Source organism: Phyllostomus hastatus, unplaced genomic scaffold, assembly GCF_019186645.2.
Source record: "Phyllostomus hastatus isolate PE091 unplaced genomic scaffold, TTU_PhHast_1.1 phas_contig_41, whole genome shotgun sequence".
Taxonomy (NCBI): Eukaryota; Metazoa; Chordata; class Mammalia; order Chiroptera; family Phyllostomidae; genus Phyllostomus; species Phyllostomus hastatus.
In genome coordinates, this window is record NW_025333876.1 from 8,295,943 (window position 1) to 8,308,427 (window position 12,485).

At 38.7% G+C, this 12,485-nt stretch overlaps 2 protein-coding genes across 10 annotated transcripts in view; one reads left to right on the forward strand and one right to left on the reverse strand.

The window, feature by feature from the left end:
• Positions 1-384, reverse strand: part of CRYL1 (crystallin lambda 1) — a 130,543-nt gene extending 130,159 nt beyond the window's left edge. The window contains exon 1 of one of the 3 annotated variants that reach the window (XM_045844902.1): positions 227-384. In XM_045844902.1, coding sequence (XP_045700858.1) covers positions 227-360 — 134 coding nt within the window. In that variant the 5' untranslated portion in view covers positions 361-384. The remainder of the gene's footprint in view (positions 1-226) is intronic. The other 2 variants (XM_045844904.1, XM_045844903.1) reach the window with 2 other exon arrangements.
• Positions 385-516: 132 nt separating this feature from the next.
• IFT88 (intraflagellar transport 88) overlaps positions 517-12,485 on the forward strand; it is a 193,911-nt gene continuing 181,942 nt past the window's right edge. For 4 of the 7 annotated variants that reach the window (XM_045844893.1, XM_045844899.1, XM_045844898.1 and 1 more), the window contains exons 1-3: positions 517-752; positions 841-941; positions 6,356-6,529. The gene's annotated coding sequence lies outside the window, so the exon portion shown is untranslated. Of the gene's footprint in view, positions 753-840; positions 942-6,344; positions 6,530-12,485 lie in introns of those variants that run through there. The other 3 variants (XM_045844894.1, XM_045844896.1, XM_045844897.1) reach the window with 2 other exon arrangements.

The following is a 12,485-nucleotide window of genomic DNA, read 5'->3' on the forward strand; positions in this document are numbered from 1 at the left end:
AATGGAAATGGTTAACAACACAGTTCTGCAGACAGACTTTATGTTGCCCACACTGAATGACTGGCACGTTTACTTGGGCTCGCTGACGGCATCACCCGGCGAGTTCCCTAAACCGCATTTGCTTGCGGCCTGCGCTGTTTTCCGAACCACCCGCTGCGTCAGCGCGGAGAGAACCTAGACTGTTCTCCACCGCGCTCCTCCCGCGGACCTCGCGGGAGCTGTTTACCTGCCAACGATGAGCACGGGGCCGGCCGCCGAGGTAGCCATGCTAGCACTGAGCGGGCCGGGAGGTACTGCGCGGACTAGCAGCAAGCTCTGGCTTCTGACCTGCTCTGCTGCGGGTTCAGCGCGACGGGCCATTACCCTCGCCCATTGGCTGTCTTTGTCGTCAAGCTGCACAGATCGGCTCCGGATTGGCTGGAGAAAGGAAAGGCAGACTCGGGTCCCCTTCCCCCTGAAGGGCGTGGTCACTGACCGAGCCCCCGCCCCCACTTCACCCTCAAGTCCAACCTAGAGCTCACCAGGTGTGCAGGGGTGGGGGCGAATCTGGCCCGGCGAGACCCGCTGGAGGAAATGCCAGTAGGAAGCGGGAGGGCCAGAGACACTTGGAGCGGAGTCCAGTAATATATTGTTTTTCAGTTTTTCACCGTGCATCCTAAAATCAGTGTGTATGGGGGGCACTTCCAGGCTGCCAGTTGGCTTTACCCCCAAAGGACCCCAAGAAAAGTATTACCAGGATTTCCCTTTCAAAGGTAAAGGTAGCTCTTCAGTACACCCTAGTTTAGGCTTTAAACTAAGGGCGGTTACTGCTGAGTTTCCACTAACTATACCTTTACGCAGGTACCTGTCGCCTTCCCCGCGGATGGAACGTTAGAACAGCAGAAAGGCAAGCTCCAGGATGGTAAGCCTGTGAAACAGAAGCCTAGTTTGCTTTCACAAGGGTGAGTTAAGGGGTGTGAACGGTGGGCGCTATCTGAACTGTACTTCCTCCTTCAAAGGAACTGTTGCCCAGCATGATGCCTGGACATTTTGGGAGCCAGCAACCAAGAAGAAAGGGAATCACATCACATGACAGACAGCAGTTTACGTCCACACAGCACACAGTGTGGGGGAAGTGCCACCGTCATCCCGTTAAAGATGATTAGTACTCAAGTGGAAAACATATCCACACCAGCACTCATGACAAATGGAGCTTTTCCTTTTCAGAAACATGGAAAGAGGGATGTCAGAGGGAAGACAAAGCTTTGAAAAACAGTTTCACAAATTATCAATACACTTTGAAAAGGTGCTCAATTCAAGAGAAATTATAAGTCCACAACTAATATGCCATTCTTCACCCATCAGATTGGCCAAAATCACAAAAATTGATGATATTCCCATATTGGCAACCACGGCTCTTTCCTGGATATTTGAAGGCAGGCTTAAACTGCCACAGACTCTCTGGGGGAAAAATATTACATCACGGTGCTGTGGGAGCTGTTGTCATGAACCCTGAGCATCCCTGCACGTTCCTGCAGAGTGTAGGAGATGCCTAGGTTTATCAATCTACTAATACTAAGCAGTTTCTGAAGCTATTCATGCAGGCAGCCAAAGAGGTCAAGGTACCCAAAGAGTGATTACCCTATAACTGCTCACTCCTGTGGTGAAAGGGGACTGAACTTGTTTGCTGCTCACTACAATGTCAGCTCTTTGCTTTAAAAAGTGCTGGTCCTTGGCCCATTGCAAATGCCAGGTCCATCTGGCCCTCCATGTAACCCCGAGGGTACTAGGAGCTCCAAAAATTGGTGTAGATACATATTCTGACACTCTGGCTATTGCTACTGTTGTGAGTAATAAGGTCGTTTATCTCTAACCCAGGAGTCACATGTCTTCGGTCAACTTCCACAAAACTGTGACACATTAACTTACTAGTTTGCAATAAGGTGAAAAATCTCAGAACCCCTCTCCCTCCCCTGACAGTGCTTGAAATGTCAAAATTTTAAATGTATGTACCCTTTTGGCTTTATGATTTCAGCCCTACAGAATTATTCACAAGTGGACACCAAGACAGACTAAGTCATTTATTTCAGCATAGTTTTTAATAGAAAAATATTGAAACATGATGAATATTTATCAACAGAAAACAGTTTTGAGGGTTATAGTACAGAGGACTTATGCATGTGGCCAAGGTGCTTTTCAAAAGACACCGTTAAGAAAAATAAAAATACCAACCACACACTGGGAGAAACTATCGATAAAACACATACATAGTTAAAAGCTTGTGTTCAGGACATACAGAGAAACCTTGTAACTCAAAGAGAGAAACAACCAGTTAAAAAGTGAGCAAAAAATTTGAAGAGAGAGTTCACCAAAGAAAATATATTAACAGTCAATAAGCAATGAAAATATGATAAACATAATTAGTCATCAGAAAATGTGAACTAAAGCCACAATGTGATGCCACTACATGCCCAGTAGAATTAAAATGAAAAACACCTTGTGTTGGTAAGGATGTAGAACAATGGAATTCTTGTATATTGCTGGTAGGAATGCAAAGTAGAAGAATCACTTGGGAAAATAATTTGGCAGTTTCTTCTGAAGTGAAACATATACTTAACATATGATTCAGCAACTCCACTTCTAGGTATTACACAAGGGAAATAAAAACAGTGTCTACACAAAGATGTGTATAGAAAGATTCTTAGCAGTTTTAGTCATAATAGTCAAAAACCAGAAACGACTCAAATGGGAAATAGAATAACAAATTTTGATATATTCATACAATGCAATACTACTCAGCAATAAGAAAAAACAAATTGGTGATGCCTGGGACAACATGAGTGACTCCCAATAACATTATGAGTTATGTTGAGCAAAAAAAACCAAACACAAAAGAGCATATGTATCATTTAATTTGTATGCAACTCCAGAATTCTAAAGTGGATCTCTGGGTATGGGGGTGCAGGAGACTGCTTCAGGAGGGGCACAGGAGAAATTTGAGGTAATAGAAGTATTCTGTATCTTGATTATGGTGGTAGTTACACAGGTGCATAGATTATCAAAAGTCACTGAAACATACACTTCAATAAATATATGTAAGTTCTATCTCAGTAAGTCAATTTTTTAAGGTAAGATTTTGGATGATTTATATATCCTTCAAAAATAAAAGTTTGGTTCACCACCCCACCCTCCAGCTAGGGGGGAAAAAAACACAAAAAACCTTGATTAACTGAAATGCTGGATGAGGATGAGCTTGCAACCAGTATTTGGAAAAAGGAGTAATCAATAATATGTTCTTCTGACCAGTAACAGAAATGAAGATTAGCAGCCAAGTGGTTTTTTTCCCTTATCTGTATGTGTATGTGTGTGTTTGTACGTTATCTCATTGCTTTTCTTCTCTCCTCCTTTTCCCTTATTATTTTCTGTAAAGATGGTTGGTAGTGCTTAAGTTTATAATTTGGTCTGCAGGTTCATGAATATTTAGGTGAGACATAGCCTGAACAGACACAGATGCCCCAGGAAGGACACAACAACTGTTAGCCCTTGCTCCATCTCCCCTTTGGGGGACAGTGAGAGCTTCTATGTGGGATAAGCATTGCATCTTCTTAAGATAAACCATCGTCCTTACTATTGTGGCATAGAAGTTCAACCATGTGTACAAGGGTGTGTGTAAAAGGGCCTGTGATGGTTATTACTAGATGGGTGTCTCTCTGCTCCAACTCACCCTTCTATACTCTGGTGTGCAATGCCGAAGCAGGCTTCTTGTTAAATCCCACCAACACAAGGTGCTAGAGAAACACAGGAAGGCAGAGGGGCAGGGAATGTTAGCTTGCTAATCCTGTCAGTGCCACCCTAGCCATCATACTAGTACCCTCCTTTGGTTCCATGTTCAGCTCTGTTGGCCCTGCCAGATACCGCCTCTCACATAACAGCCAGCACACCCAGCTCCCCCCAGGCTCCTTCTCTGAGGCTCTAGGCCTAACAACACCAAATCTCCCTACCTTCCCCAAGTCCTGGGGGTAGTGGCACCTCCTAATGTTACCATGTCATGTCAGTGACCTCTCTTTGCTTTTCAGTCTTCCTATTGAACAAATTTTCCGTGTTAAATTCCCTGTTGCACTACTGAATGCGATTTCTGTTATCTGGACTGGACTTGGCAAGAAAAGTTGCAGGCAGAAGTTGACAGAGCTGTGCCCTTAAGGAATTCACCTGCTGCTGAGCTTTGGTGCCTACATGGCAAACCTGAGGAAGGGAGGACTTGAGGAGAGGGATGAACCTTTGAGTTAGTGTAGAGGATGCAAGACTCCATGAAGACTAAATAATCAAGCATTGCTTTAGGTCCCTGTTGGCATTTAGAAAGTCATAAACACTTTAATGTTGGTTGAATCTGGACCACAGATTTGAAAGGTTTTTTTTTTTTACTTGTAGACTTTTCTTTTTCATTGTGAATCTCGATACTTCTGGAGACAGATCCATGGCCCTATTATCAACATTGTCAGGCTAGTCGCTGACAGGAGTGGCCAGTAAGGAGCTCTGCCACCCTCCAGGGTCAGCCATCAGGAGGGCCATCAGGATAGAACCCATAAAATGTGAATCCTTCCTATTTGCATAATCACATTTGCACCCAGTGTTCCAGGAGCCTTAGCAAGCTTGAATTACCACAATAATCATTTCCATTTTTCTACTATGAAGTTATTTTATTTCATTATCTCATTTAATTCTCAGTTTTTTAATTATTGTTTTCCAACCTATGGGTGAGAAATCAGGAGGCTCAAAGAGGTAAGTTCAGCAACTTACATTGATTTAACCTCATTCATTAAATATTTGCTGAGCACTTACTCTGTGCCAGCCACTATTCTGGATCAGCACTGTCTAGCAGAACTTTCTGTGATGGTACAAGATCTGTATCTGCACCATCCAGTACAGTAGCCACTAGTTACATGTAGCTATTGACACTTGAAATACAGCTAATGTGGCTGAAGGAACCAACTTTCATTGTATGCATCTTAGTTAACTCTATCTTATATTACGTAGCTACATGTAGCTAGTGGTTATGGTATGAGAAAGCTCAGTTCTAGACATTGGGGATCAAAGTGGTGAACAAGTCAGATAAAGACCTCTAGTCTCATGGAATTTACATTCTAGTGAAAGACACAGAAAATAAACAAATAAACAAAAATGACATAATACATAAGGAAATGAAAATCAGGTCACGATGAGTGCTATGCTGGAAACTGAGCAGGTTAAGGAGATTGAGGATAATGGTGGGAGGAGATGTTTTTTGAAACCAATGGTCAGGAAAGGCTTCTCATAGAAGAACAGGTTTTGAATGTTTAAAAAAACTAGACAGAGCTATAAAAAAAATCCCCTCCAAATCCTATGCTTCCTTCACTACAAATTATTAAAAATTTCCTCTTCTTTTACATAACCAGGCCCTCCTTGAAGCTATGACTAGCTCACCCTGTGATTGGTGACCACTCTTTTCTCTGAGCTACTGAACTTACTGTGAGGACTATCTTTACTTATAGGACTTAGAATATGTGATAACTCTTTTTTTTTTACTTCATATAAATCAGACACTTTCCATCTACAGAAAATTGTCATATTTTACTGATTTTTTAGAGCAAGCTATTTTACTACTATCTTCTGAAAAATGTTTTTATTATTGTTATAAGTACTGCATCTATAATGTCTATTATGTGAATAATACTTCCTTAGATGTGTTCCTTTTGTACACTGCACAATCCATACAACTATATGTTACAGAGGCTGTGATGAGTATAATATTGTCTAGGGAAATTCATGTCCTTGAATATAATTCTGTTCAGATAGATGGTATCTCCTTGTCTGAAACTTAGGATTTCATAACCATTGTAATTACTATGACTTCTTCCTGAATGATTTCTAAATTCACTTAGAGAACATTACTTATGACCTTTCTCTGTCTAGGCTTAGGATTCTCAGGGTGATAAAAGAATAAGCAATAGAATGGGTGATGGATAAAAAAAACAAGATAGGATAAACATAGATACTAAAATCCTCAACAAAATATTAGCAAACCAGATCCAGCAATATGTTAAAAAGATCATACACTATGATCAAGTGGTATTTATTCTGGGGATGCAAGGATGGTACTATTTTCATAAATCAACAAACATGATACATTGTAGAAACAAAAGGAAAAATTAAAAAACACATTATCATATCAACAGATGCAGAAACAGTATTTGATAAAATCCAGTACATATTTATGATAAAAACTCTCCCCAAAGTAGGATTAAATGGAAAATATCTCAACATAATAAAGGCCATATATGACAAACCTGCAGCCAACAACATACTCAATGGGCAAAAACTAAAAGTGTTTCCCTGCCAGGACCCAAGATGGCGGAGGAGTAAGTGGAAGCTACACTAACCTTCTCCCAGAACCAGACTGGATTTACAACTAACTTACAGAAAAATCATCCTGAATAACCAACAGAACACTAGCTGGAGAGAAGCCTTATAACCACGGACAGACAGAAGAAACCACATCACCACAAACTGACTGGTAAGGAGAGCTGAGGAGGCAAAGGTGGCTAGCTGGGCTCTCAATAGCAGCAGCTGAAGTTCTGGAGGGATATTTCAGGCTGTGGGGAATTCCCCCTGAGAAGTGTGGGGTCTAAATGCAACCTGAGTCCCCCAGCCTACAGTACCACAACCTGGAACGGAACTCAGATAAATCCAGCTGTGAAAAGCAGCAGGGGTTTTTGTATACCAGGGAGAGATGGCTGGAGATGCAGAGAGCTCGTAAAGGGTCAATGCATGCACAAAATTCCTTACCCTGGGTTCTGGCAGAGGGAAAGCAGAGCTGGCTAGAGACATGTGAGGAGCATTTGGAGCTGGTGGCTCTGAGGAGAGAACTGAAGGACCAGCTGCCAGGATCCTTGTGTTGAGTCATTCCCCATACAGCAGAGGCCATCTTTCTCAGGCAGAGCACTCCTTTCCAGGTAGCATCAGCCTGAAGGAAGCAATAACCTCATCTACAGGAATCACCCTTGCCTCACTCTGTGGTGCTTAAGACCTGATGCAGAGGAGAAGAGCTGGAAGACTTTCAATCTTTAAGCCTAACAGAAAGTCTACAGGCAAGGTGGATCTCTGGGACCTCTGAGACTTTAGCTGACCACAGGCTTGGTACTGGTAAAAGACTGCCTTTGTGTGCAGCCTGGTTCTTTCTGCACACACACACACACACACACACACACACACACACACACAAGCCCTGTAGAGGGAGGCACAAGCTCTGGGTCTCCGACAGCTCCAAATAGGTTGCCCAGGACCAGTCACAGGGAGCATCTGACATAGGTCTGCACCAGAGTCTTTGCAGATCTACATAATACATAGAAACAAATACAAAGAAGCAGCCAAAATGGGAAGACAAAGAAACAGACCCCAAATGAAAGAACAAAAGAATTCTCCAAAAGAAGAACTAAATGAAATGGAGGCAAGAAACTTATCAGATAGAGAGTTTAGAGTAATGATTATAAGGATAATCAACAGCATGAAAAAAAGACATTGAAACCATGAAAAAGAACCAGACAGAAATAAAGAATGCAATATCTGAAATAAATAATGCCAGAAGGAATAAATAGTAGATTAGATTAAGCAGAAAAGTGAATCAGTGATTTGGAAAACAAGGTAGAAAAAATCATCCAAGCAGAGCAGGAAAAAGAAAAAAGAATTTTAATAAATGAGGAAAACTTAAGAAACTTATGGGGCAACATGAAGTATAGCAACATCTGTATCACAGGAATACCAGAAAGATGAGCAAGCAAGGGACTGAGAACCTATTTGAAGAAATAATGACTGAAAACTTCCCTAATCTGGTCAAGAAAAAAGATACACAAGTCCAGGAAGTTCAGAGTCCAAAACATGTTGGATCCAAAGAGGACTACACCAAGATGCATCATAATTAAAATAAGAAGCCTTGAAAACAAAGAAGAATGCTAAAAGATGTCAGAGAAAAAGCAGGTAGTTACACACAAGGAAGCACCAATTAGACTGTCATCAGGTTTCTCAACAGAAACATTTCAGGCCAGAAGGGAGTGATGTGAAATATTCAAGGTCATGAAAAGCCAGAAACTATGACCAAGTCTACTTTACAGGCTATCATTTAAAACTGAAAGAGAAATAAAGAGCTTCTCAGACAAGAAAAAGACAAAGGAGTTTGTTAACACCAAACCAGTACTGCAACAAATGTTAAAAGGCTTACTTCAAGAAAAGAAAATAAAGAAAAAGAAAAAGAAAAACACAGGAAAATAGTATAAAAATAAAATGGCACTAAATATGTATCTATCAATAATCACCTGAAATGTAAATGGCTTAAATTCTCCAACTAGAATACATAGGATAGTTGAATGGATAAGAAAATAAGACCATTACATATGCTGCCTCCAACAGACCCACCTCGGATCAAAAGATAAACACAGACTAAAAGTAAAGGGATGGAAAAAGATATTTCATGAAAATGGAAAGGAAAAAAAGCTTGAGTAGTCATACTTATATCTCACAAAATGGACTTTAAAACCAAGACTATAGTAAAAGAAAAAAAAAAGGACACTACATAATGATAAAGGGGACAATTCAACAAGAGGATATAACCCTATAACCCTAGTAAACATTTATGCACCGAACATAGGAGCACCTAGTATGTAAAGCAAATCTTGATGAACATAAAGGGAAAAATTGACAGACATACAGTCATAGTTGGGGATTTTAACATCCCATTGACTTCAATGGATAGATCTTCCACACAGAAAATCAACAAGGAGACAGGGACCTTAAACAACACACTAGATCAAATGGGTTTAATTGGTATCTTCAGAGCATTTCACCCCAACACACCAGAATATACTTTTCAAGTACACATGGAACATTTTCTAGGATAGACCAGATACTAGGACACAAAATAAATCTCAATAAAATTAGGAAGATTTAAATCATATTAAGCATCTTCTCTGACCACAATGCTATAAAACTAGAAATCAATCACAAGAACAACACTGAAAACCTCACAAAATGTGGAAGCTAAATAACATGTTATTAAACAATAAATGGGTCAAAATAAGATCAAGGAAGAAATCAAAAGATACCTTGAAACAAATAAAAATGAGAACACAACAATCGAAATCTGTGGGACAAAGGGAAAGTAACCCTAAAAGGGAAATTCACAGCACTACAGGCCCATCTCAAAAAAAAAAAAGAAAAAAAGGAAAAAACTCAAATAAAAAAATCGAATTTTATACTTAAAAACACTTGAAAAAGAACAATGAACAAGTCCAAGGTGAGTAGAAGGAAGGAAATAATAAAGATCAGAGAAGAAATAAATGAAATAGAGTCTAAAAAATAATACAAGAAATACAAGAGATCAATGAGTCTAAGAGATGATTCTTTGAAAAGATAAAATTGATAAATCTTAAACCAGGCTCATCAAGAAAAAAAGAGAAAGGGCCCAAATAAATAAAATCAGAAATGAAAGAGGAGAAATAATAACTGACACCAAAGAAATACAAAAGATTATAAGATAATATTATGAACAATTATATGCTAACAAACTGGACAACCTGGATGAAATAGATAAATTCCTAGAAACATACAATCTTCCTAAACTAAATCAGAAAAAAAACCCAGAGAATCTGAATAGACAGATTACACCTAATGAAATTGAAGCAGTAATCCAAAAACTCCCAACAAACAAAAGCCCTGGACCAGATGGCTTCACAGGTGATTTTTACCAAACATTCTGAGGAGAACTAACACCTCTGCTTCTCAAACTATTTTATAAAATTCAAGAGGAGGGAAGGCTCCCAAACCCATTTTAAGATGCCAGTATTTTCCTAATTCTAAAACCAGATAAAGACACTACAAAGAAAAAATTTATAGGCAAATATCATTGATGAACATAGATGCTAAAATCCTCAACAAAGTACTAGCAAACCAATTACAGCAGTGCTTCAAAAAGATCACACACCATGATCAAGTGTGATTTATTCTGGGAATGCAATGATGTTACAACATTTGCAAGTCAATAAATGTGATTCATGACATAAACAAATTAAAGAATAAAAACCACATGATTTTATCAATGGATGCAGAAAAAGCTATTGATAAAATCAAGCACCATTAATGATGCTTGATAAAAACTCTCAGCAAAGTGGGAATAGAGGGAACATACCTAAACATAATAAAGGCCATATATGATAAACCCACTGCCAACATCATACTCATTGGGCAAAACCTACAAACGTTCCTCTTAGATTGGGAACAAGACAGGGATGCCTGCTTTCACTTCTCTTATTCAACAGAGTGCTGAAGATCCTAGCCACAGTAATCAGACAAGAAGAAATAAAAGGTATCCAAATTAGAAAGAAAGAAGTAAAACTGTCTTTATTTGCAGGTGACATGATACTGTACATAGGGAACCCCCAAAATTCCACCAAGAAACTACTAGAACTGATAAATGAATTCAGCAAAGCAGCAGGATACAAAATTAATATCCAGAAATCAGTTGCATTTTTTATATGCCAATAATGAACTAACAGAAGAGGAAATTAAGAAAACAATCTCAGTTGCTTCAAAAAGAATAAAATACCTAGGAATAAACCTAATCAAAGGTGTAAAAGACCTGTACTCAGAAAATTATAAGACACTGAAGAAATAAACTGAGAAGAAACAAATAAGTGGAAGCACACATTGTGTTCATGGGTAGGAAGAATTAACATCATTAAAATGTTCATACTACCCATGAACTACCCTGTTCATTGAAGATTCAATGCAGTTCTTATTGAGATTCAAATGGTGTTTTTCTCAGAACTAAAACTAATATTTCAAAAATGTTTATGCTACCACCAAAGGCTCCACATAGCAACAGTGACCCTGATAAAGAAGAACAAAGCTAAAGGAATAACACTACCTAACATCAAACTATATTGTAAGGCCACAGTAATCAAAACAGCATGGTACTGGCATAAAAACAGACACATAGATCAATGAAACAGAATTGAGAGCCCTGATACAAACCCATACATTTATAGTCAATTAATATTCAACAGAGGAAGCAAACACAAACAATGGGCTAAAGATAGTTATTCAATTAATTGTGTTTATTCAATAAATTGGACAGATATGTGCAGAAAATGAAACTAAATCACCTTACACCACACACAAGAATAAATTCAAAATGGATTAAAGACTTAAATGTTAGACCTGAAACCATAAAAATCATAGAAGAAAACATAGGCAGCAAAATCTCAGATGTTGCTCATAGAAAAATTTTTTTTCAGATATATCTCCCCAGGCAAGAGAAACAAAGGAAAAAAAATGGGACTACCTTAAACTACAAAGTATTTGCACAGCCATGGAAAATATCAACAAAATAAAAAGACAACCCGCATATTGGGAGAACATATTCACCAATACATCTGATAAGGAGTTAACATTTAAAATTTATAATGAACTTATACAACTCAACATCAAAAAAATAGCCAACCCAATTTAAAAATGGACAAAGAACTTAAATAGACACTTTTCCAAAGAGTCATACATATGGTCAATAGACATATGAAAAGATGCTCAATGTCACTAAACATCAGAGAAATGCAAAGTAAAACCACAATGAGATATCTCACACCTGTCAAAATGGCTATAATCAGTAAATCAATAAACAAGTGCTGGAGAAGATGTGGAGAAAGGGGAACACTTTTGCACTGTTTGTGGGAATGCAGATTAGTGCAGCCACTGTGAAAAGCAATATGGACATACCTCAAAAAATGAAAAATGGATCTGCCTTTTGACCCCACGATACCACCACTGGGAATATATCCAATGGAACCCAAAACACTAATTTAAAAGAATATAAGCACCCCTATGTTCATTGCAGCATCATTACAATCGCCAATATATGGAAACAGCTCAAGTGTCCATCAGTAGACAAATAGATAAAACAGCTATGGGACATTTACACAATGGAATACTACTCAGTCATAAAAAAAGAAGAAAAATTTTACCCTTTTTGACAGTATGGATGGACCTAGAGAACATGCTAAATTAAATTAATTTATGCTAAATTAAACTAAATTCAGTCAGGGAATGACAAATAGCATGTAATTTTACTCATATGTGGAATCTAATGAACAAACTGAACTAATAAGCAAAATAGAGACAGAGTCATAGATAGAGAGCAGGATGACAGCTAGTGGGAGGGAAGTTAGAAGGTGGAGGATTGAGCAAAAAGAAAAAGCTAAGAGAGAAGGTGAGAGGCTAAATCAACAGGCATGTAGTCTTACATCAGCAAACAGGACAATGAAGTGACCCTTGATTTTCTTTACTGGGGTTTTTGAGAAAGTATTCAGATGGCACTTTCAAAGTCATTACTGGGTAGAGACACATGTGTGATGGAAAAAAAGGAAGAATCTTATGTCTTTTGGCATAATTAAACATTTCTATATACTAACCACCACAAAAAGAGA